This window comes from Nothobranchius furzeri, chromosome 11 (genome assembly GCF_043380555.1).
Source record: "Nothobranchius furzeri strain GRZ-AD chromosome 11, NfurGRZ-RIMD1, whole genome shotgun sequence".
In the NCBI taxonomy this organism is placed as follows: domain Eukaryota; kingdom Metazoa; phylum Chordata; class Actinopteri; order Cyprinodontiformes; family Nothobranchiidae; genus Nothobranchius; species Nothobranchius furzeri.
In genome coordinates this window covers 26,294,138-26,320,437 of record NC_091751.1, presented here as the reverse complement: position 1 = coordinate 26,320,437, position 26,300 = coordinate 26,294,138, and the positions used below count along the sequence as shown (strand labels likewise).

General features: G+C 41.8%; 1 protein-coding gene across 2 annotated transcripts in view; it reads right to left on the bottom strand.

Annotated features, from left to right (window-relative positions):
* The window catches only part of kcnh8 (potassium voltage-gated channel, subfamily H (eag-related), member 8), a 129,853-nt gene extending 103,880 nt beyond the window's left edge, over nt 1-25,973 (bottom strand). Inside the window, exon 1 of one of the 2 annotated variants that reach the window (XM_015955810.3) lies at nt 25,756-25,973. In XM_015955810.3, the coding sequence (XP_015811296.1) occupies nt 25,756-25,831 (76 nt within the window). In that variant the 5' untranslated portion in view covers nt 25,832-25,973. The remainder of the gene's footprint in view (nt 1-25,755) is intronic. The other variant, XM_070541460.1, reaches the window with a different exon arrangement.
* Between the last annotated feature and the right edge of the window lie 327 nt (nt 25,974-26,300).

The window sequence follows — 26,300 nt, the reverse complement described above, 5'->3', positions numbered from 1 at the left end:
CGTCAGGTTAAAATCCGCACTATGGCCTGTTCGGGTTTACTTCAGTACAGACCAAAACAACAGGTACGGTAAGTAAACCGACTGTATTCTCCTGAAGCTGCTTTGGATAAAGGTGTCTGCCAAATAGATGAACATAAATAAATGTTCCCCGCGAGCTTAAGGAGTTTGTGGTGAGATGGTCTGAAGACCTCGGGGCACGGCTGGGTTTGTAAGGGATGAGCAACTCTAAAAGATTTGAAGGAGCCAACTCATGAAGAGATTTAAAAACAAACAGAGGAAATTTGATCCGAATTAGATAAAATACAGGAAGCCAATGTAGACTGGCTAATTTAGAATGAAACGGGAGCATTTGAGTTGGTGAGAAAACGTGCCGCCACATTTTTGACTTTCTGCAGACAACATGAGGCTTGTTTACACCAAGAAGACCCAAGCTTGCATAATCCAGTCTTGGTGCAATAAATGCACTAATGACTGAATGAATGTGTTAAAGTCGGGTGATGCAACAAAGCTAAAACACACACACACAAAAATTGTTTTGATGGTAGCTACTTAAAGTTACATAGACCAGTGGTTCCCATCCTGGGGTGCCCTCAATCGTGTCTGTGCCGAGGATTTGGCCACGATTATATTTGTAAACTCCCAACACCTCACCCAGTAGTAATGACAGCTCTGTATACTAGTTAAACTCTAGGTGTCTGTGTAAAGCTGTAATTAATCTTGTTTAACGTGTGTGTGCGGATTGGGGCTGGCGTCCTGACTTGTCTTGGGCACGGGCAAGGAGGAACAAAGGTTCGAACAGAACCGTCGCCATCTTCAGAGTCATAATGGCGAGAAACAGCCTCCACTGATGGGGTAAGTTCGCAACTTCACAGTCACATAAAACAGCCTTTTACTATCCCAGTTTATAAAAACGAGCAAACAAATTGACATTTTGCATAATTTTTATCCTCAGTCACATTTTTCCCAACTCTCCTTTCCTCCTTCCTCCATAGACCTTCTTTATAGTTGCCTCTCCTCCAGCAGGGTCCCACCTTACCTCCCCCACATCTTTACTGCTCTCTCACTCTCATCCCTCGTCCATCAACCTCCCTCTTCTCCTCCTTCGCTTCTCCATCATTTTGGATCTCCTCCTGGATTTCTCCTCTTCTTCTAACTTCTCCCTCCATCTATTTGATTCCAGATGTTTCTCACACTCCTATTATTCTACCTGGTGTCATGTCTGCTTTACTTTTATTTTCCTCATTCATTTAAAATTTTGTCCCTCAGCTTCCACTTGCTTCTTTATTATGACTTCTATCTTTCATCTCTTCCTCCCATTATTCTTTTATCTCCACCGCTCTGATTTTCATTAGCCTAACTGCTCATAGATCTTGCACCGGTGCTCGGCAGCTGCTGGAGTAACCCCACAGGTACCCAGAAAGTTACGGGAGAAGGAAAAATCTGAGTAAAGAGATGAGGAAGCAGTGAGTGAAGAATAAGATAAAAGTGCATTTAAATGTATCTAATAAAGTTTACTTCACATTTTAAGTTGTAATCTTATACCAAACATTTCACACTACAGATGAAAACATGACGGATTTAAGCAACAATCATGAGTAAAACAAAGATCATCCAGGTAGAATTACCTGGATAATCACCACATGTATCACATGCAGATACATGTGGTGTGTATTTTGCTCCTGACCTGACTTAGTGCTGAGGTCTCAGACCTGCAGACTTTTAACCGATTTAACAGATGAAGATGCCACAGCTTTATTTTATTTATCTTTTCAGAAGAACATCTTATTATTTTCATTTACATGAGCAATTTTATTAAGGAGGTTTATTTTGAATTTTTTAAACAAAAACAGTCAAAATGAAAAAAGGAGTGGATGTAAAACAAAAACACACCCCACTGATTAATCAACTTGTCCAATCACATGTGGCAGCATTATCTAGAAACAGTTATTTCCTGTTTGACTTTGATATTTTAAACTTTTAGATTTGGGGTCTGAGTCCAGTTCTATGACCCAGTTTGCAGGGCTGCCAACTTTTGAACATGTGAAAGAGTGAGACGGGGTCACGGGGTTGGGAGCGGACAATTCGCCGAACGTTTAGAGCGTTCTTCTCTGTACTAAAGAGGATTACAGCCAATGACAAGGGGGAAAAAAGAAAAGAAAGAGAATTTTTACCTTTTTCTCAGCATTCTGACTTTTAACCTTGGAATTCTGACAGGGAATTCTGGGAAAAAAGTCCGAATTATCTTTCTTTTCTTCTTTTATTTCTTTTCAGTGGCCCTAATCCTCTTCCGTACCTCTGACTTTACAAAGGGAACTGACCTTTGTTTAATACAAAATTTCTTTTCGTGAGGAAAATGTAACATTCAACTCTCCTGAACTTCTTCACATTATCTATCTATCTATCTATCTATCTATCTATCTATCTATCTATCTATCTATCTATCTATCTATCTATCTATCTATCTATCTATCTATCTATCTATCTATCTATCTATCATCTATCTATCTATCTATCTATCATCTATCTATCTATCTATCTATCTATCTATCTATCTATCTATCTATCTATCTATCTATCTATCTATCTATCTATCTATCTATCATCTATCTATCTATCTATCTATCTATCTATCTATCTATCTATCTATCTATCTATCTATCTATCTATCTATCTATCTATCTATCTATCTATCATCTATCCATCTATCTATCCATCTATCCATCTATCCATCCATCTATCATCTATCATCTATCATCTATCATCTATCTATCTATCTATCCATCCATCCATCCATCCATCCATCCATCCATCCATCTATCTATCTATCTATCTATCTATCTATCTATCTATCTATCTATCTATCTATCTATCTATCTATCTATCTATCTATCTATCTATCTATCTATCTATCTATCTATCTATCTATCTATCTATCTATCTATCTATCTATCTATCTATCTATCTATATCTATCTATCTATATCTATCTATCTATCTATCTATCTATCTATCTATCTATCTATCTATCTATCTATCTATCTATCTATCTATCTATCCATCCATCCATCCATCCATCCATCCATCCATCCATCCATCCATCCATCCATCCATCCATCCATCCATCCATCTATCTATCTATCTATCTATCTATCTATCTATCTATCTATCTATCTATCTATCTATCTATCTATCTATCTATCTATCTATCTATCTATCATCTATCTATCTATCTATCTATCATCTATCTATCTATCTATCTATCTATCTATCTATCTATCTATCTATCTATCTATCTATCTATCCATCTATCTATCTATCTATCTATCTATCTATCTATCTATCTATCTATCTATCTATCTATCTATCTATCTATCTATCTATCTATCTATCTATCTATCTATCTATCTATCTATCTATCTATCTATCTATCTATCTATCTATCTATCTATCATCTATCTATCTATCTATCTATCATCTATCTATCTATCTATCTATCTATCTATCTATCTATCTATCTATCTATCTATCTATCTATCTATCTATCTATCATCTATCTATCTATCTATCTATCATCTATCTATCTATCTATCTATCTATCTATCTATCTATCTATCTATCTATCTATCTATCTATCTATCTATCTATCTATCTATCTATCTGCAGTAAAGAGTTTCAGGAATTTTTAATTATAATAAATGTAAATGATTTAAATTCCATAGGGACGGGCAATATCTTGTCATTACAGTTTTTCTCGGTCGCTATGGTGCGTTTCTCAGAACACTATTAACATTTGCACAGCAGTTAGTGCATTTCTCAAAACAATTAGTGCAAACTGCAAAACTTAGTGGATAGCCTGCAAAAGCACGTCACATGCTCAAAATTGATAATCCATTCCTCAAAAGCAAGTATTCATGTCAATGAAACTGTCAGTGCCATCAAAATGAAAAGTTTTGACACCATCTCTATGAACAAGATAGTCAAATGGCTTAGTCATGTTTTCACTATGACAGTTTATAATTTCAGTGTTTTCCATTGCAAGAATATTTGGTGACACCAGAAAATGCTCAAGACAGCACTATGCCCTACTTGTACAGCCATTTGAAATGTGCAGTAAAGTTACTGTAGATGTTATGGGAGTTTTGGGAGTAACTGAGACACTGAATACGTACGTTTTACATTTTTACTGTACAGAAGTGTTTGTAATTCTACAGCATTGTGCAAAAGAAAAATATGCTACAGTCACTTGTTTACTGTAGAATACATGTAAACATTAAATCACCCTTTTGGTAGAGCTGTGCACAAATGTGAACAATATACAGTACATGTAACAGTACATACAGTATTGCACAGTACTGTAACATACAGGTACAGTAAATCATTCTGGCACATCCAGACGTTCCTGTCTGTCTGGCCACATATTTTCATCTACATCACAAAGGATGTCATCCCTCGCATTGCAGTGAGGAAAGTATCTCCTGGAGTGGAGAAGTATACAGAAGTATAGAAATGGTACACACTAGCTCCTGCTCAGTTCATATATGCTTGCCAATTGAGGATTCACCTCCTCATGAGTGACAGATGAAATTCACCTGTGATCAATTGTTCAATTTAGGAGATATTTCCAGGAAAAAATGATAAAGGTATAGAATTTGCTTGACAGATGACTGATATTTGACATTTGATAACTAGTTCAACAATTTTGTGTGTAATGACTCAAGCAATGAAAGTTAGACTATTAGTTTTATTGAGAGTGACTATTCAGCATCCATAAGTATAATTCATTTTGACTGACATGACATAAGCAAATGGAAATGTCAAAAAACAGCAGAGAAATGCATGAAAGCAACTGATACATGTCCAAAATCATTTGCAGTTTGTTCAGAGAAAGGAGAAATTGCTACTATGATGTGCACAAAGGACTAAATGTTGTGGAGGTTGAACTAATAGTTATGAGAATTTTAATTCTGATCTGAGAAACGCACCAAAGCGACTGAGAAAAACTGTAATAATATTACCAGTTATTATTTCCTTCCTAGAAAAAAAATCTATCATGTTAAGCTAACTTCATGATGTAGTTGCATCCACTAAACAGGATTATGTTCATGTGGGTCATCAGCATGAAGTTATTGAAGTTATCAAAGCAAACATGGCTGGAATTAGTTTTACCTGTAAGTGTGTGTGCTGCTGTAATGAGTGGATGTCCCCACCGTGGGACTAATACCATTTACTCTATTCTACTATATTACTAATTCATATCAGCCAGTAGGAAAAAAAAACGTTTGAGGAATTCTGGCCTTTCCAGGCTTCCGTACCAGTAACCTGGTTATGGAGGACGGGTCCGTCTCACAAACAGGAAAAACACACTGGTGAAGCAGTGATTTAAAACTAGGAGAGGGAACATGTGAGTGAGTCACCTCGGTAGGAAGCCCAGCTTGCTGTAAGTGACGATCTGTGGCTGATGAGTGAAAACAAAAGAAAAACATTCGGGACTGAAGCTCTATCCAGACCGACTGGCGACGCGGCTGCATTTCTAAATAAAGCATGTCATTTTGGCGTCACGCGCAGCCGCAGCTCACGGTTCTGGAAGAACCGGGCATGCCCGTCCCATCAACAGCAGGTGGCGCTCACCGCTCTTCCCATCTCACAACCAGAGCGGGAAAAAGCACATCGGCTTGGATTATACAGATGGGATTATGTGTGAAATAACGCCAGTTAAATGATTACTTGTGTGTTGTTTGTGTGCATGTTGCTCAGTAGCTAATGCTTTCATTAATATCATCTGATTTTTCATAAGCCCCACACACTGTGCGTGATGCGCATTTGGGGAGCGCAGGCGCTGGTTTAGCGTGAGATATCTGAGGTGTGGCGTGAGAGCGTGTGAAGAGGGTCAAATGCGTGTGTCTCACGCTCAGTGCCTGAGAGTGGGCAGCTCTGAGTTTGGTCTAGGCCTCAGCTGTTATGCATGGTCTCATGTTGGTTTGCAGGGGAGGTCAAAGGGCAGCCCCCCACCACTGTGCTGACAGATGGTATGGTGAGTTTGTGTTGGTTAGGGTTTTCCTTTTATTTTTACCAAACTTGATGTGATTCCCTGGCGATAGGGGGCAGTACATACCTAAATCATTGCAAGCAAGCATTATTTTTGTGTTCAAGTAAGACCTTACCAACAGATAGTCACTAAGGTCAAAAAATCCTTGGGAGCGCAACCTCCCGCAAATGACAAGCACATCAGACTCCCTTTCATCACTGGCAACGAGTGAAGATGTAAATGTGTAAAACAATGTTTATGAATGGTGAAAGTTTTGTAACCGTTTGTTACAAATCAGTAAAAGAGTTTTGTGCTCATGGGCTCCTGTAGAAGGAAACATCGCATCTAATGTGGAGTCGCCAAAAACGTAGACCTGCAGCCATTTTAGACCTGGGTTTTATGGTTATGATACGAAGCCGCCAATATTTTTCAACAACTGGGCATCGTTTAATACATTTTCAACTTTTCAATGGATGTTTCCAGAGATGAATGGTAAAATAAATATGCATTGTCTCTTCAAGAGCTCTACTGAATTGTTACAAAAGTCAGATGATTCATTAAAGTGAGACTTATCTCATTCACTGCGGGGCGTTTCCTGATCAGAAAAGCCTCTCGCTGCCAGCGTTTTTTAAGTGTTTTTACTGTTTTTTTAAGAGTCACAGAACATTGTGTTCTATGATGACGTCAATGCCAAAACTACCAAAACAAAGAGTAGACTCCCTTCTTACATCAGGAAGAGTCAGTGTGTTTCTAGAGTCATCTGTTCTTTCATAATCCATTGTTAAATTGTGAGCGGCAGAAGCTTTTCCGGTTTGCATATCGCTTTTTTCACACCAGCGGCCCAAAACGATCTCCCAATACATGGATTTTCTGCTTCCTGATCCCATGACGTGTGACGCACGTGGATGAAAATCGGCATTAGAGCTGTGATGTTTGTTCTCAAGGTGCGGGGACTCGTTCCGACGCCCGCCCAGTAAAAAAGTGTATCTGACAACTTTAGTCGTCAACGGCAGCGAGCGGTTGGATTTAAAATGACGACTTCTACTCGTCAATGGCAGTAATTAAGTAAAAGGTGAAATATGTAAGAATGGAGCTAGAATGACATCCTGTGGTCACATTAGGTTACTGCAGCCCATCTTTCTAAACAAACAAGTGACTCAGGAGGTAGAGCAAGTTGTGCAGTAATCTGAAGGTTGCAGGTTCAATCCCGGCTCCCACCAGAGTTTTCTGCTATTGTGTCCTTGGGCAAACCCACCCTGCCTGCTGGTGGTAGTTGGAGGGACAGGTGGCGCCAGTATATGGCAGGACTTGCCTCTGTCAGTGTACGCAGGGCAGCTATGGCTACGACGTAGCTTGTCATCACCAACATGTGAATGTGTGTGTGAATGGGTGAATGACTGATTGTGTTGCAGCCGACAATCAGCAGCATCATTTTCATTTGTAAAGTCATTACTCATGTACACACACACACACACACACACACACACACACACACACACACACACACACACACACACACACACACACACACACACGCACGCACGCACACACACACACACACACACACACACACACACACACACACACACACACACACACACACTTATGGACCAGATACATACATAGACGTAGACATAGACGTCCTCCTCACACTCATTGATGATCAGTCAATTCATTCGTTCAATCAGCAGCAAATTGCTTCTACTTTTCCTGCTAAATTCTACTAAAATGTGCGGTTTTCCCACTCTGCTCTTCTATTTTTGTTTCATTCTAGTTGAAAAATAAAAATAATAAAACTGTACATTTTTATACATTTTAATGTCAAAAGGCCGATGTTTATTTTGGTTCTACCTCCCAAGCTTTTCCCTGATGAAGATTTCTCAGCACCTTTGTGAGTTAGTCAGTGTGCGGGAGGTCTTTTCAACTCTACCTGCTCACCTCTCTCCTATACGCACCTGTCTCGTGACACAGAAGTGAGAAAGGCTTCTGTACAAACAGCAGTGACAGCCTCAGTCACTTCCTAAACCTCCTAGGCTATTTAAGGCATGGGAACAATTCTCATGATGTGTGATGAAACACGGGGTAGCAAAGGACACACAGACAGAGGAAACGGGAAGCAGGAAACACAAAACAGCAGGAAGAGGACGAGTTGGATGAGAGAGTGAGAGATGAGAGCCACGTGGACAGGTAAGGGGAGGCTGAGAAATGCGGAGAGGCAGATAGATGAGGGTGTTGGGAGGGCAGAGGGTGAGGGGGTGATGGAGTGGGATGGAGCTGTGAGAGGTGCAATGATGAAAGATGGAGATGAAGTGCCAGAGAAATGGGTGGGGACTTGGAGAGATGGATGAACCGATCTACTTGCCTTTTTGCCTGAATTTCTGCAGGCCTCTAAGAAGCAGTTACATCAGCACAAAAAAGTCCCTCCCAGTTGCCACAGTAACCACTGACACACACCATGGCAACCAAGGTTACAACTGTACAGTTTTGTCCTGGAGACAGTCATCTGTACACGCGTCTGTACCAACAAACCAGCGTGGGATTTCGTTAGCTTCTGCTGACATCAGAGCAGACATAGAAACATGCACGTGTGCCAACACCTTTCAGACAATAGATCTAAAGTAAAGATGATTTCACAAATCTGTGGTTTTCATCACAGCTGTGGCGCTTCACGGCCTCTGTCCCCTCAGCTCCCACCAGTCATTAACTTACTGTCATTTGTAGGCTGCACCACCTCCTCTTCTATTTCTGTTTCTCCTGATGTGACTTTTCCTCTCTTCATCAAGAACAAATACATCATAGGGCTTCCCTCGCTTCCTCACAACCCTCCCACATAATTAACTGAGTCTAAATATAGAGGAGTTGGCCCACACGTCTTCTGGTGAAAGCCTGCCTGTCGATTGTTTTGGACAGTCCATTAGGCATGCTGATTAGGAGAGGAGTCTTGCTAATTAGAGAGTTTAACAAGGCAGGACATCCACAGTGGTGCTGAGGCTCCCATTCATGAGTCCCACAGAGATTCTTTAAGAAAACCAACAAGATCAGTGACCTAACAGTAGCAGATTAACTGGAGATATTAGCTGCAGATGAGCCTTGTTTAACTGAGTAACAGATGCTAAAATGCTATTGACTTACATTGTTAAAGCTATTAGCTTGCTTCAATGATGTTACCATACAGGTTTGCAGTGGTAGTGAGTAACTATTACAGTAGTGGCTAAAAATAACACAATAAGTGAGCTCATGTAGCTTTAGGTGTCTGTTTTACTCCTGGGATCTAAAAATTAGGATTTATTTAGCCAGTTTCTTGAGCAACGTTAGCTTGTTGTTCAGGCTACTCGCTGGGGTTGTCTATTCCACTGAACGGCGGCCCACTAGAACAGTGCCAGAACGGCAGATAGGCCCATCCACCCTTGACAGTGGTCCCTCACTATAACACGATTCTCCTTTCAGAGTTTAGCTGATTTTTTTGCTAGCTTTTTTCACCGTGCATTGTGTTTGAACTTTGAGAGTGTTTAAACAAGAGAGAAAAGTGTGAAAATGTTAATGCCTGTCTGAGAAAAGTGTATAAAGTGTGTAGTGAGGGGTTTTACAGCCTTAAAAAGTGGTGGTGCGCTGGACTGAGCACTTCTGCAGAGAAAAGGAGCGTGCTGTGCCTCGGCTGGAGCGCATCAGTAATCAGGGCTCCTGCATCTTTATATACAGGAGGCGGAGACACGAGTCTCAAAGTGACGACAAGAGGCTGAAACACTGGAGTGAGTGTGTGCAAATAAAACTGTTCACCCATGCAGAAAATGGACATTCTGGTGTGTTGTGTGTGTGTGACCCAAGCCCTCACAATGCGGCTCAAAAATTGGGCCCAAACCAGTACCAGAAATTGCAGTTCCACCCTCATCCACTGGGGGCTCGTGTCAGAAGCGAGCAAATCCTCATTGACTCCCATGTTAAAAATACCAATTTCACAGCAGAAATAAACATGTTTACAGCCTGGTACCAAAACATGTTTTTGGTTTAAATGATCTAGTTTACACTCATGACAACTCTGAGGGGGGTGAATTTTTTTCTCACTCTTCTGTTTAAGTGTATTAAATGCCTAAAATTCTGTATAATTAATGAGCATCCAACCCAGTTGACCGCAGAGCTAGCTCCGTGGAAAGGCCTCAGTAGAGCCTCAGTCTGGCTTGGAAACTGCTCCGGGATTTTGAGTCTGTGTGTGTGTGTGTGTGTGTATTCTTTTTTGGATATTTTTTGTGCAACTGTTGGACAAAATGACTTGCTGTGGCATTAATTGCACTAATAGAGCGTCCAAGGAGTCTCCACTTCACTTTTTTTGGTAAGTAAAATTATATTTATGTATTTTAGGTCACTGCCGAGCTGAGCTTAGATTTTAACATGTACTGTTTAACCATGAAATTTAAATGTAATAGGGTAAAACCCAGTGCATTTAACATAATGCTGCACTTTAGAAAATGGGTTGAAATATAACATGTTGGTGGAGCTGGGTTCCCACTATCGGCTTGTGGAGCTCTGGGAGATCTCTGTGTTCCACCCGGTTTTACCCTGCGGTCAGCCCGGCGTATCTCTGACCAGAAGCTCGGGTGTTGTGCACAGTTAACTCCGGTTGTAGCTAGGTTGCTACCTCCGTTAGCTTAGCTCCCACCTCCGCGTTAGCTTTGGGTTAGCTTCAGGTTAGCTTGTAGCTAGTTCGACCGGGTGTCGTCAGTTGATGCCAGCCTTACAGCCACACCCTCAGCTCCACCTCTCTTCCCTTTTGTGGAATTGTCTGGGCTTGACGGAACCTGTGACACGGACACGGTCAAAATGGCGGTGGTGGCCACCTCCCATTTTGGCACAAAAACGTGTTATTGGAGTCTATGGAAATGAATTTTCCAGTATATATGTCGATGGTGTGACCCCAATTTAGCTACAAATGCTACAATACACAATATATATACATATACAAATCTACACACACACACAAATATATATATATATATATATACTATACATACTGTATGTGTGTGTGTGTGTGTGTGTGTGTGTATGGTATGTAAAAGTTGAGTCATTAAAATACTGAAAACCGATATAGATGTTCTCTGATATTACATTTTATTGCTGGTAGTATAAAAATATTGGAAATGCTTACATTACATTCATATTACTGGATCTTTTATTGCATCTACACACAACATTTTTAGTTTCCCTACAAGAGGCTGGTTTTATGATGGCATTAATGATTGATTTATTTTGTTTTATCATTTTATTGAAGTTACGTGAGAGTCTGTGTATGCATGAGTAAAATAAATGGTATAGCCCCATTACTACTATAACCGCTGAAGAAATCACTTACTGTAGATAATTTAACATGAATTCAGCTAAAAGATCTCAAAATGCAACACATGTTTTCAGGACTCTACGATAAAAAGAAAACATCTAAAGTTTAGCAGGTCTCATTTTGTTAAAATTCTCAGTGGCCTAGTGGTATGAGTGTTGTCCCTGGGACTGGTAGCCTGGCCTGCCAGACTCCTCCTCTGTTTAAGTCTGCACAGAGAGAGAGTCTGGGAACTCTCCTACTCAAATAAGCCCACCCCGTGAGAATTCTAACCGAGCCAATCAGCGCTGAGTATTGTACATCACACACCACAATGCCGAGTTTGTCATAAACATGGTGACTGAAGTGGAGTTCGCTGCGGCTCTTCCCTCTGTTCTAAATGATTCGAACATGTCTTTAAAACCACAACAAGTAGAAGCACTTAAAGCATTTCTTCTAAACAAAGATGTTTGCGCTGTCGCCAGACTCCATTTTTACTACAGCTACAAAAAACTACAGCGTCGAGGACGTCATACACGGCGGCGCTCAGTTTCTCATAAACAATGAAGACAGCGGTGGAGTTTGCTGTGACTCTTTCCTCTGTTCTAAATGACTCAGATGTCTATACAGTGCAAAGCGGCATGAACGAGCAACAGAGGCAACATGATCTTTAAAGGTCAGGTGTTCATCAATCACAACACCCAGATTTCGAACTGCCTTTGAAGGAGCCAGAGATAGGAAGTCATTTTGGATTGAGATATTGTGCTGTATGGATGGTTTTGCTGGGATCAAATCAAATCAAATCAACTTTATTTATATAGCACTTTTCATACAAAAAATGCAACTCAAAGTGCTTTACAGATTAAAATGACAAGTAGTTCAGTTTTAGAGAGGTTGAGTTGGAGATGGTGGGATTTCATCCATTTTGATATGTCAGAGAGACGGTTTGATATTCGTGCAGAGACAGTGTGGTCGTCCGGTGGAAATGACAGATAGAGCTGGGTGTCGTCTGCATAGCAGTGGTAGGAGAAGCCATGTGATCGAATGATCTCACCCAGTGAGGTGGTGTATACAGCAAAGAGAAGAGGTCCTAGTACAGAGCCCTGGGGGACTCCTGAGGCAAGATGGTGCATGGTAGAGGATTGTCCAAGCCAAGATACACTGAATGATCGTCCTGTGAGGTACGATTCAAACCAGGCGTGTGCTTTCTCTGTGATGCCCATGCTAGAGAGTGTGGACAAAAGGAAACCATGATTGACAGTGGCAAATGCTGCCGATAAGTCAAGCAGGATAAGTACTGAGGATTTGCCTGTCGCTCTAGCTTCTTTTAAGGATTCAGTCACTGCTAACAGAGCAGTTTCAGTGGAGTGGCCCTGTTTGAACCCAGATTAGTAAGGGTAGTAGACAGTTTTGTGAGAGGTATTCTGTGATCTGCTTGAAAACCACCAGACGTCACGCTAAGCAGTCACTCGACAGACAGGATTAAAAAAATATGATCGACATTTTTCCCCATCACTTTCATTTTTATGTTTATGTATTATGTATTTTTTAAACAGTAATTAATAAACATTCAATACCATTACAATTTCCTTTGATTTAATTTTAAATCAATATTTAGAGTGCCCAGGTAGCACAAAATCAATGCAATTTAATGGTTTTCTTAAAGTAGGAACGTTTAACCTGTGGCCAAAGCTCTCTCCTTCCTTCTGCTCTGCGTAAACCTGAACTGGCCACCTACTTGTGCGTAATCAAATGTCTATAGGGGAAAAGATGGAAAAGCTATAGCCATGAGGTTCACTTTTGCCTCAGACAGACTTATTGCTGTTTTATGGTGTGGCTGAATCTGCGATCCGCTGCCACGAGGACTGGAATAGCAAATGCTGCAGTAACATGAGTTGTAGTCAGGTTCATGAGGAGTCACTGGCTGAAGCGGACTCGACTTTAATACGTCATCCCAAAATAGAAGCTAATATCTTAATGTGACCTTGAATGAAAAATGTTATAAAACCTCTTAAAAGTTTTTTTTTTATCACGGAGGAGTCAGCGCTCATTTCTGCCTTCAGTCTGACGGCGTGGCGTGCGCTTGTTGAATCAGAATGTGTGAGTGTGTGTGTGTGTGTGTGTGTGTGTGTGTGTGTGTGTGTGTGTGTGTGTGTGTGTGTGTGTGTGTGTGTGTGTGTGTGTGTGCGCGCGTGGGACAGCTCCATGAGCCGCTCCAGTCACTGCGTCTCATTATTGGCGCTATTTAAACCAATGTTGTAAAATTACTTATGCCCAGCCCAGATGTGCTCACATGTGCACCCGTGAGCCATGGTTCCGCTGGAACGCGTCTGACCTCTGACACACTCACTCTGAATTTCAGATCTTCAGCGCGCTGTCAATAGCCTGACACGTTTAGAATGCTGTCCCACAGTCAGTGTGCTAATATGATAATAATGCTAAAATTCTCAGATGGGAATCATTATTTGATTTATTTAGTTACATCCACAATGTTCTGTGTGTGAGGTTTACAATGTCAGAACACCTGCATGAGACAGGGTTATAATTACAATCTGCCAGAATGACTCGCCACCTTCAGATTTCTCCAACATCGTTAAAAATGATCATATACTGAACATATCTTGCTATTAACAGCATGCGCAGGCCAGGGCGCTGAAGCTCGGCACATTATTATTATGAAGCTAGGGCACATGCGGAGGACACACATACACACACACACACACAAACACACATGCAAAATATACTTGTTTTCAATGGCATTTATTGGGCCCACCCACAAATGAGTTTATGACTACGCTAATGTTGACATATGACAGACTTCTCTAAGCTCTAAGCTCTGCAGCCATTACACTTTCCACCTCGCTTACCCACTAGCGGCAGCTCGCGCACCCCCAGGGGTGCGCACACCACACTTAGGGAATCCCTGATGTAGAGCACTGAAAGTTATAATCAGGAGTCTAAAATGAACTCTAAAGTTAACGGGTAACCAGTGCAGAGACATTAGAATAGGAGTGATGTGTGCTCTTCTGTTTGCTCCAGTTAGGAGCCTCGCTGCAGAGTTCTGAACCAACTGAAGGTGGTCAAGTGCTTTTTGTTAAAAACATATGAAAAGTGTGTTACAGTAGTCTAGACGGGAGGAGATGAAGGCATGGATAACCATTTCAAGTCAATGTTTTGACACCAACCTTTGTAGTTCTTAAGTGATAAAAACTGTTTCGGACCAATGTTTTTGAGTTGCCTTCAAGAGACATTGATTGGTAGAAAACAACACCCAAATTCCTCAAGTTTGTCTTGACGGCAGAGGATAAATGATCAAGTTTTAGACTAATCAGGGGAACCATGCTCTCGGGGGCAATGATCAGACATTCAGTCTTTTCAGAGTTTAACTGAAGGAAGTTATCTTCTAGCCAGCTGGTGATAGCTGATAGACACTCTAGTAATTCAGACAGTTTATAGAGCTCAGGTTCCTTAACCCTCCAACTGTTCTAATGGGTGTGACCCCGCAAAGAAAGTTGACCATTGAGCAGGGTTGATGGTTTATCCCTTGGGTCCATGTGGCAGGGGTGAGGAGTGAGCACCGCCTCACCCCTACCATGTGGACCTCAAGGGATAAACCATCAATCCTGCTCAATGGTCAACTTTCCTCGCAGGGTCACCCATAAAGACAGTGGGAGGGTTAAAGGATCAGTACAGCTGAATATCATCTGCATATAGGTGATAAGAGACATTATGAAAAGAATCAATTTTCTGTCCAAGAGGGTGCATGTACAGTAGAAACAATAGTGGATCCAAAACAGAGCCTTGGGGTACCCCACAAAACTGATCAGTAGAATCTGACATGATTTGGTTTATACAGACACTGTAACTTCTGTTAGAAAGGTACGATCTAAACCAGTCTAGAACAGTTCCAGAGATCCCCACCGAGTCACGAAGTCTGTTAATTAAGGTGCGGTGATCAACAGTGTCAAAAGCTGCAGATAGATCTAACAATACTAACATTGTCAACTCCCCGTTGTCTGCAGCCATCATGATGTCACTGGAAACGTTAAGCAAAGCCGTTTCTGCTGAATGCTTTTTACGAAAACCAGACTGGAATTTGTCAAATCCGTTGGGTATTTCTAGAAAAGTAATCAGTTGATCTGCCACAACCTTTTCCAATATTTTAGAGATAAAGGGTCATTTAGAAATGGGTCTGTAATTTTTAGGCTGAGATGAGTCCAAACTTGTTTTTTAAGAATAGATTCAACAACTGCATGTTTGAAAACAAATGGTACAGAGCCAGATTTTAGAGATAAATTCATGAAAAATACAATGCATGGGCCAATTTGGTCAAACATCCTGACTAACGAGGTAGTAGGAATGAAATGGGTTGGATTGGGGATTAAACCACCAAATAGTTCCCGAGCACAGTCACTGCTGCAGCTCACCGCTCCCCACAGGGATGGGTCAAATGCGGAGGTGTAATTTCACCAGTATGTGATGAGAACTAATGGGACTTTGACTTTAGTTAAAATTACGATCAGAGGTCATGGTTCAACAAGTAATATGTGGAGACAAGTACAGAAAGGGCATTATGGGAGAAATCTTGTGCTGACCAATAGTAACACAAAGACATGTCTCATATTTACCAAAAAGCATCCTGATGACCTAAAGTCAGACACAGTGGTGGTAGTGTAATGGTCTGGCCTAGGAGCTGTAATATGCTTGGATCCATCACAAACTCGTTTAAATCCATAAACTTGCTTTTATCTGCTAAAATAAAACTTATTTGGATAAAACGGTAGTTCGAGTCCACTGCCAGGGCGTCCTTCTGCACCCTGCAGCACTACAGTCAATGATGATTGATTACTCCGTCAGACTCATAACTGCACTCATTATTTCTGCCTGAGCCAAGCTATGACCGAGAGCAACGCCTGACCGACCTTTTTAGAAGTAATAACACTTTTGATAAAAAATAGCATGCTTCTGAGCATCTATTGTGGTCTATTTAAATGTTTTGGTTCAGGCTATTGTTACTTTAGCAAACATTTCTGAAACACATACCAGTCAGTCTGTGGGCTTTCATGCTCAGTAATTATCGGCCTTGGGCTCCTTGCAGGTCGAAGGGTCGCTGCTCTCAAGAAACCCCAGAGAGTTAGGATGCCTTGTGTTTGAGTCGGCGACAGCGGGTTTCCTCCCTTGTGCTACACACTTAATTGGGTTTTTAAGCATCCACGTGGCAGCTAGAGGTAATTATAATGGAGCATCCCACAGCTGCTTTAAACCACATCGTTAGCATATAAAGAAAGTTCATCAGCTTCCAGGCAGCTTCTGTGTTTTTGTTCTTACCAGACAGCTGAGCAAACACACACACATATGTTTTTTTCATAGAAAACACCCATCTAGCTCATCTCTTTTCTGTGTTTTGATCTTTTCTTCAAACATCTTTTCTTTCTTCACCTGTAACACCATGACATCATAACGACCACCTTCCCATTAGCACACAGCAGCTTCACCATTTTTGTGATTGTGATGGTGAGTTCCTACAGTGAGGTAAAGTCTGTGTTGGTAAGTGGGACTTTACTCTGATCTCTGGTAAAACTTTATCATCGACCCATCTGCTTCATCAGGCAGGCAGGCAGCTCCCTACAGTCTCCTTCTTCCCAGTGATGCTATCACTTGTTAACAGGAGTGGAGTCAGCAGCAGCTCCAGGATCTCCTCCATGTGATTAAACTGGCTGAAGGGGAGTTCAGGAGGCCAAAGGTGCTTGTTGGATTAATAGAATTTTTAACCCTTTAACTTCCAAGAATTTTATTTACTTTGTTTGTTGCCTTATTTTTGTTTATTAAAGGAATATTCCATCTGAAGTGAAATTTAGTCTGTTGCCATTGTTATTATTCAAGGTCCGTACAAAGCTCCTCTCTTGAGTACATCAAACAAGGCTAGCGGACCTCAGTACTAGGAAATGTGTAAGGATGTGGCTGCATGACACGTCTTGTACTATATGAAAAGCTGTGAATATCATTTGGTTGTTGCTGCTGATCTGAAGTGAAAGAAAAAACAATACTGAGCTTGTTAAAGTGAACAGATTGTTCCTCCCGATGTGATAAGAAGCTAAGAGACGTCAAGTGGAGTGGCCCAGCAGTCCGAGAAGTATCTAACACCATAATCCTTAAGAACCAGCTCAGTCATTCTCCTGATCTGGCTGTATTCTGTTAGCTTTAGATTAGCATAAACAACGTAAGTGAATGGTAACAGCTAGCAACTCATGTGTAAAGGCAGGAAAATTACTCAATATTTATCCTAATTTTCCATGGTGACCTCAATAGTTACTGCAAATGAAAATAATAAGTAACATGAAGACAGGAGCTGATTTAGATTTGGAACTACATTATGACAAAACCCTGCTGTAAGCCACTGCAATGTGCATGGATCGGCTCTAATTCCTTCACTTACTTATTACTCTCACCTGCAGTAAATGGGATTATTGAGGTTGGGTATGTTTATAATTGTACCTTTTTGAGGCCCAAAAGCTGCCCATTTTGTGTTATTAACAGTTCATGAATCTCTGTGTTTGCCAGAGTGGGGGCTGAAGGCTGAGGCTGGAGCAGACTGGGGGCTGGGTTTCTGCACCCAGCTCTCGCATGGCGATTCACGGACATTACAAATAATCTCTCTCTCTCTCTCTCTCTCTCTCTCTCTCTCTCTCTCTCTCTCTCTCTCTCTCTCTCTCTCTCTCTCTCTCTCTCTCTCTCTCTCTCTCTCTCTCTCTCTCTCTCTCTCTCTCTCTCTCTCTCTCTCTCTCTCTCTCTCTCTCTCTCTCTCTCTGTGTTGTCCTTTAAGGTAATATGGGATAAAATTAATTACCTATCAATTGAGGTTGCAAAGAAAAATTAGGATCATTATACGAAAAAATGAGGTGAGGATACAAATGCTAGCATTTACTATTCAATTACAATGTTTATGCTAAGCTAAAGCTAATGGTATCCAGCCAGATTAGGAGAATGAATGGGTTGGTTACAGGGTGTTTTTTTTTTCCCACTTATCTAACTCTGGGGTTCATGGCAACAGACTAAATTTCACTTAGGGTTGGAAAATCCCTGTAAGACCATTAAGGGTTATAATATAAAGTAAGGTAATAATAATGTTAGAGTAAGGTGTTAAAATGATGAACACACAGCAAGGAGATAAGTTTTGCTGTAGGTTCTACTAAATGAACACTAGGGGGTGCTAAAAGCAAGCCAAAACTGCCTAGTCTCCCGTTAAACTTCAAGGTTATTTGGGTTTGACATTTGTTTCTGAGTCTGGATCTCAGAACACATTATTTCACTGGGTTGTTTCCTGGTGCTGGAAGTTCCTCCACAAAACTCTGTCCCTGTCCTGTAACCAGCAGGTATGAGGCTGATGCTGGTGTTAACACTCCAGCTACAGAGCAAACATTTGGTTTTGCCTGCAGACAAAAGAAAATGCAAGAAGTTTTCTGTAACAGAGAAGACAGGACTGATATGGAGCTGCATCTGGGACCAAAGTAAAGATCTGAAGAGCCAGTAAGACTGGAAAAAAAGCTCCAACGTCTCATGTTTATTAAACGCATAAACCCTGTTGTTTGGTCCTATTGGAAGTTTTTCTCTGACAAGAGGATGGAATTTTTATCTAATAAATGTGAGATTATGTGACATTGTCCACATAAGACGAGTACGAATAATTTGGAGGATTTGGAGAATTGTTTAATTGAACTTTTGTACATCGGGAAGTTTACTCTGAGTGAGACATTGGCTAAAAAGACCTTGAGACATAATTGTTTTCCCACACATCAGATGCTTTTGTTTTTGAATGAAGTTCATGGTTTCCATGGCAACGCCAACCAGAATCATTCCCCCAACAGGAACCATATCTTTTATTATTTTTAGAAACCATCTCAACGTTGGTTCAGTCTTTTAAAAGAGCGTTCGGTGAAAACTGAACAACCAGAAGTACAATCCACACCAAGACGATAGAAATGAAAACAATCCATGTATTTCTACCAGTATTCCTGTTTATGTGTAGGTACAGAAAAGTTCAGGTGTTCTATTCCAACACACTTGATTCACCTGTTCAGCAACTCATCAGGCTCTGCTGAGGCCTGTTAATCACCTGCTGATTAAAAACAGGTGTGTTGAAGCAGGGAAACAGTAAAACATGCTGGATGTCGGAGTTGGGATTATGGCTCTAGTTACTCTACCACCTCAAGTTACTTGACTGGATGAAGATTAATCAGCTTTTAACCAGAAATACAAACACATGTTTACAGTTTGATCCGAAGCTGCTGAGTGTGCTTGGCCTCATTCTTTAAACTACAGGAATTTACAGATAACTTTACATTTTTACCCATCTGATAAACCATTTCAACCAACTACCATCAGCTGTTATGATCAGAAGTCTTTTAACCAAATACTTTTTTACCCCTGCCTTATTTCTACTTGAGTAAAACGATGCCAAAATGGTGCCATTCCTGTGGCCACTCTACCCAGCTCTGTCTGTGTGACAGTATGTTGCTGACATGTGGTTGACATGCAGCACCGCTGATGGACAGGTGGTGAGATTAGTCACCTGGATGATTTTAGCTGACAGAAGCTGTTGCTACATTTTCACACAGTCGTCACAAACCACAGACAGCACTTCAAACCTACTGTTAAGAGGTACTCAACCAGATTAAGGTAGCGCGACTCGGGTTGCGAATGACCAGTCACCAATTCTTGTCTCAGAATTGTGTGTACTGAAACTCTAATTTCCCTCGGGGATTAATAAAGTATATTTGAATTTGAATTAGAATTTGAACTTTATAAATGCATTCATTCATCTGAGCTGTTCTTTTGCATTTAATCTGTTTCTGTTGTCTTGATCAGCAAACATGGCCGTATGTTCATGTAAATAAGTCTACTGTATATGTGAACAATGACAGAAACTTAAGTGCTTGTGAGGATTAAAACAAATTGTTTCCACTCAAAGACACACCTGTGAATTTATGAATCTGTTCTGCGAGTACAAATGAGGTCACAGGAAGAGATGCCTACGTTGACTTCCTCCCATTTATCTCTGTCTCCAGCTCCAATCTGGGCTATGGATGACCTCAGACTGGATCCTACAGAGATAAGCTTCAGTGCTTCCCTTATATTTGATCTTGACCAGGCCATAAGACCTAATTTGTACCGTCAGGCTCTGCTGCCTCCAGTTTTCTCCATCTAGCACTTTAAATCTACTGTTAATTTCCTTCAACTCACCAACTCAAGGACGGCAGCTCATTCTTCGGAGCTCGACAAACTACTCATGTTGTCCAGAACCACTTCTAATTCTCTCGGGTACGAGTGGAACTTCTGCTCAGGCTGCAGAATGTTTTTATCCTTTTGACCACTGGATTTAACATAAAGCCTGATCTCGTTTGTACAGAGGTACTCAACCAGCATATAACCCTACCCCTAACCCATGTATCCTGGTACAAAAGCATTTAAACTATGCAAGTGTTAAATAATCTCTGTCCGACTGTAACTGTAAATCAATTATCATAAATAAAAGATAATTATTTTATATGTTTAGAAAACACTATCTGTCTGAATGATTTGTTTATAGCTCAAGTGGAATTTTATCATTCAAGTGAAGACTCTTCAAAGCCTTTGAGAATCTGCAAACCCATAAAAATAATCTGAGGAGATTAGGAATGAAGCAGCCTGGAAGTCTGGAGGTGGTTAAATTAAGCACATCTTTGAGTTCACTGAGCAACAAGACAAGACAAAGATGTAACCAAAAAGGAAAACAACATGGGGATGACTTCAAAGAACAATAACCAGTCCTGCAGAAAATCTTAGCTGCTCTTATCATTCATCTAAAAATCCTCTTAAATAACACAGAAAGTGATTGATGAATCTGTTGTTTATTGTTATGAAACACTGTTTCAATGAACACTGGTGACATAAAAGGCAAGAGCCAGGACGCAAGATGAAAAGTGTCCCATTTTATTTGATTTATTGCTTACATTTGCTCGATGTGTCTGCCGATTCGCAAAAATGTAACCTCAGTTATTTCTGATGGGAAGTTGATGATCTCAGATACATTAATGAAGACAATTCAGGTAGAAACATGGGGCTGATGGAGCTAAGCTGGACGGTTGGACCTACGATGTCTCTTTCAGAGCTTTTAAATGATCAGCATCATGGACAGCTCCAGCATCAGGACCGTTTTCTGTTTCTGACTGAAGTTTGGCAGCAAACATCTGATTATTCTGCTCTGACTGAACTTTGCCCGAGTGGTTATTCTTTTCTTAGCCAGCCCCGGGGTTTTGGTCATGGTGGAGGCCTAGCTGTTGTTTTCAGAGACCATCTTCCATGTAGCTCTACAACCTCTGGTCACTTTGCTTCCTTTGAACTGCAGCTGATTAAAGTCGGGAGTAAGGACCCGTTCTACTGTGCTGTGGTCTATCGTCCACCTGGTCCAAACAGTTCTTTCCTTCAGGAGTTTAGTGACTTTCTATCCTCCACTGTGAAGCTGTCCAGACTGGTGATTGTTGGTGACTTTAACATCCACATTGATGATCCCTCTGATCACTTTGCCATGAATTTCTCCAGCCTTAAGGACTCCTTCAGCTTTACCCAGCATGTTTCTGGCCCCACACACACCAGGGGGCACACACTCTGGACATTGTTTTTACCCTGAGTCTAAATGCTGACAGTGTTTGTCCTGAGGATGTTTATATGTCATATCACCATTGCATTTTCTTTAACTTGTCAGTTTCTGCGTCCCCACCTCCTGCTCGCCGTACGGTTAGCTCTCATTTTCTTAATGAGAGCACAGCTAGCAATTTTTCTGCTGCTTTTGATCCACCCTGTTCTTCTGATAACGACCCAGATTCCTGAACTTCTCAGTTTAACGAGCACTGCCTCTCCATTCTGGACAACATCTGTCCAGTCAGAACCAGATCAGTTCCTGCAGTGAACCCTACTCCCTGGTTTAATGACAGCCTTCGCAGCCTAAAACGCCAATGCAGAAAAATTGAGCGTTTGTGGAAGAAAACCCATCTCCACGTCCATCTGCTGCACCTAAAGGACCTTCTGACATCCTTTAACTCTGCAGTCAGAGACGCCAGGGTTTCCTATTTCTCCAACCTGGTGTCCCAGAGCAAAGGGAACCCCAAGGTGCTGTTTAACACCATCAGCAGCATCGTCTCTCCTACCTTTCCTACAGCCTCCATCCACTCTGTTGCAGACTGTGAAAATGTTCTGTCTTTCTTTGTGGACAAAGTCAATAAGGTTAGATCTAGCATCTCTCCTTCAGCCTTATCGCCGCCTCTCCCGACTCCAACCAGGCCCGTCATCCTAGATAGCTTTGCTCCTGTTTCTTTGCCTGAGTTAACCAAACTACCGTAAATCCTCTAATATTAGCCTATATTTAATTAACGGCCGGGTATCACATTTTGGTCGGAGTCGGCGGAGGTGAATAATGGCCGTTTTTTTATTGTGGCCGGGTGGAATGTGGTAACAAGCAAGTACGGGGTGCAGTTGTGTCATCCGTCTCACTTTTGATTTGCCATTGATAGACCGCGAGGGTAACTTTAACTGTGCGGAGACGAAGAGGTGGCAAAAATTTGATATCAAGTTCAAAGAGAACGTGCTGATTATTCTGCAGAACACACTGGGGAGCCGTATGGGTTGTATGAACTAGTCACTAGTCGACTTCACCGCTCTATAGTGACTTTTTATGCCTGTCATCGACTAGTCGCTGTCACGTGATAATGACTAAGAAGATCACCAATGTAAGATGGTGCTTGTCCATGTAAGGCCCTATAGACCAGAACCAGGATCTTGAAATGAACCCTGAAGTTGACTGGCAGCCAGTGAAGCTGGAGGAGAAGTGGGGTGATGTGGGTGTGTTTGGAGGACTTGGTCAGAAGCCGAGCACAGGCATTCTGAACCACCTGTAGACGGTTCAGGGAGGTTCTGCTCAGACACGTGAAAAGAGAGTTACAGTAGTCTAAGCGTGAGGAGATGAAGGTGTGGAGAACTGTCTCAAGTTCAGAGCGGAACAGAATGGGACTCAGCTCAGCATTGTTACTGAGATGGAAGAAGGAAGAGTGAACAAGAGAACTGACATGAGAATCCAGAGTGAGAGCTGTGTCAAAGGTCATGCCAAGATTCCTGACGGAAGGTTTGGTGTGAGAAGCAAGCTGACCAAGAGAGTCTCTGACTTTGGGAACCAGCTTGTCTGGGGCACAGATGAGGATCTCAGTCTTATCTTCATTCAGCTGAAGAAAGCTCCCAACCATCCAGGTTTTGATAGTCTAAGCAGGTGTGTAACAGCTGCAGCTTAGACATCTCATTGGGCTTAAAGGAGATGTACAGTTGGAAGTCATCTGCATAAAGATGGTAGGAGATTCCTTTGAAGGAGCTCAGGATGTGCTGAAGAGGAAGCAGATAGAGGAGGAAGAGCAGAGGCCCCAGCACAGAACCTTGTGGGACACCATGGGTAAGAGAGGTGGTGGAGGACCTAAACTTGGAGACAGCCACAGAAAAGGAGCGCTCAGAGAGATAAGAGGAGTACCACTCCTCAGTAGACAGCTGCATCTTGACCATAGGCAGCTCTAGCATCAGGACCATAGGCAGCTCTAGTATCAGGACCATAGACAGCAGCATCATGACCATAGGCAGCTCTAGCATCAGGACCATAGACAGCAGCATCATGACCATAGGCAGCTCTAGTATCAGGACCATAGACAGTAGCATCATGACTATAGGCAGCTCTAGCATCAGGACCATAGGCAGCTCGAGTTTCAGGACCATAGACAGCAGCATCATGACCATAGGCAGCTCTAGCATCAGGACCATAGGCAGCTCGAGTATCATGACCATAGGCAGCTCTAGCATCAGGACCATAGGCAGCTCTAGCATCAGGACCATAGGCAGCTCTAGCATCAGGACTGATCCATAAGAAGCCTAATAGCTCTTTTCCATCGCCTGGTCTGGAAAGGTCGGGTCTGAGTTTTATGGGCCGCTATATTCCGGTATAGGTCTAGAAGTTTTCTAGCAAGCGTTTCTATCGCATTCCAGGCTCCAGTTGCCAGGCGAGGTAGCGTAATGCGTCACGCGCGATGTGTGCCTTAACGTCACACAACGCGACGAGAATGCGCCAAAACACAACAACAATGGAGTCCAGGCAGCAGCACGTTCTTTCTGTTGTTGGTGTTTGGTATATTCTTTACACCCACATCACAATAGCGTTTAGCTATGCTGTGCGCATCGAGGAGGGGGGCAGCTGAAAGGCAACGACGCTTTCTGAAATTAATATTGGATACGAGGGATAATTTTCTGCTGTAAAGACAAAGACGAATGCGCCAGGTGGTAAGTAACTTCTAATGCTGTAATACATGGCGTTATAATCTCTGAGGGGCTAAAAATGCTATTTTCTAATTACGCTTGTTTTGTGCCATGGATTTCATATATGATGACCGTGAATTTTAACGACGCATTTTGATACCAAGAACGCGCTTATTTTCTAACAGGGGGAAATGCTATTTTAGGTTTTGTGTGAAAATAAGTCCAGGACTACAAATGTGCTCCACGAAAGTGACATCATCAAACCAGACATGAAGAAAACTGAGGGGAAATGGCTGGAAGTTCAGCAAACTTCCCACAGGAGGAAAGAACCACCATGAATCTGGTCATGTGGTAAGTAGCAGCTACTTTAGGGTAGAGGAGATTATGTGGTGATGTCACATATGCGACATGCCGATTTCTGGTTTGTAGTCATGCTAATTACAAACTTTTCCAAGCTGATAAATCTCAAAGTACATGACTGGCGTGGTGGAAACACCCATCATTAGTTTTTGTTTAAATTGCAGTACAACATATGTGTGATCCAGGGCGTAAGGCAAAGCGGATTAGAAAATAGCGTTTTTAGCCCCGTTGACTTGCATTCATTTTTTTATTCTTCCGGGAACCCATGGTGCGGAAGTGACTTAGGCTCCCTATAGGCAGCTCTAATACCATGACCATAGACATGCGTCCCAACGCCAGACTGCAGGCAATCTTAGCTTCAGCACCACAGACAGCTCCTGAAGCACATACAGCTCAGTTGAGCAGTCGCCATGCGGACTCTCCGGGCTTCCTTGAAACAGAGTTACAGGTAAATTTAGTGACATATTTAGCTGCTAACAACTGTCCTAGAGATTCCTCAGACTGAATGCCTGTAAACTAAAATATAATAAATTCTGAGGGAATTCGGGACATTTACTCATTTAGAGACGTGCAGGCGCACAGAAAGTCTCAGTCCTCCTCTGGGCTGTGTTTTCTTTTCTTTACTTTTTTTTTTTGGAAGACAAGGATCAAACTTCTGTTTTCTCAATCATCTAAAAAAACACAAGCCAAAAGAAACAATCCGAGGAGGCAAAAGAACTAATTAGAAAGAATTAAGGGAAACTTACGGGTGCCATCGAACCGTGTGGCTATAGTGTCCAGAAAGGTGTTCTGTGGCGCTAATAACCCCTTCATCACAGGCATTGTCCCTGATTAGTGTCGAGGTCCCCATCAAAGTTACTGAGAAGGTCCGAGCCGTGCAACTGCGTCAGGTGCTCCCGGTAGAGGCGCCGAGATTCTGCGAGCCTGCAGCTTTCCCAGTCAACTCCACTGGCGCGTACACGGTGTGCGCGTGACCGTGCTTCTGATGCGCGAGTTAAAGGAGAGCGGATAGCGAGCCCACAGGTGCAGTTCAGGTGATAGACGGTGACGGTGTTATGTGTCTATCTCTGCTCACCACTCAGAGACAACTGAGATTAACAAGACGAGCAAGGAGTTCCCAATGAGGAAACTCCACAATAAAATGATTTAACGTGATAATAAAAACGTGTCTTTGATCTTTACTCATAATCTTGGCTATCAGCCCTGTTTTTTCTGTAACGTGTGCACTAATCCCATAAAGTTCCTCAGTACGCGGAATATTGGTCTAAAAATGCAAATTTTTTTAAATTAA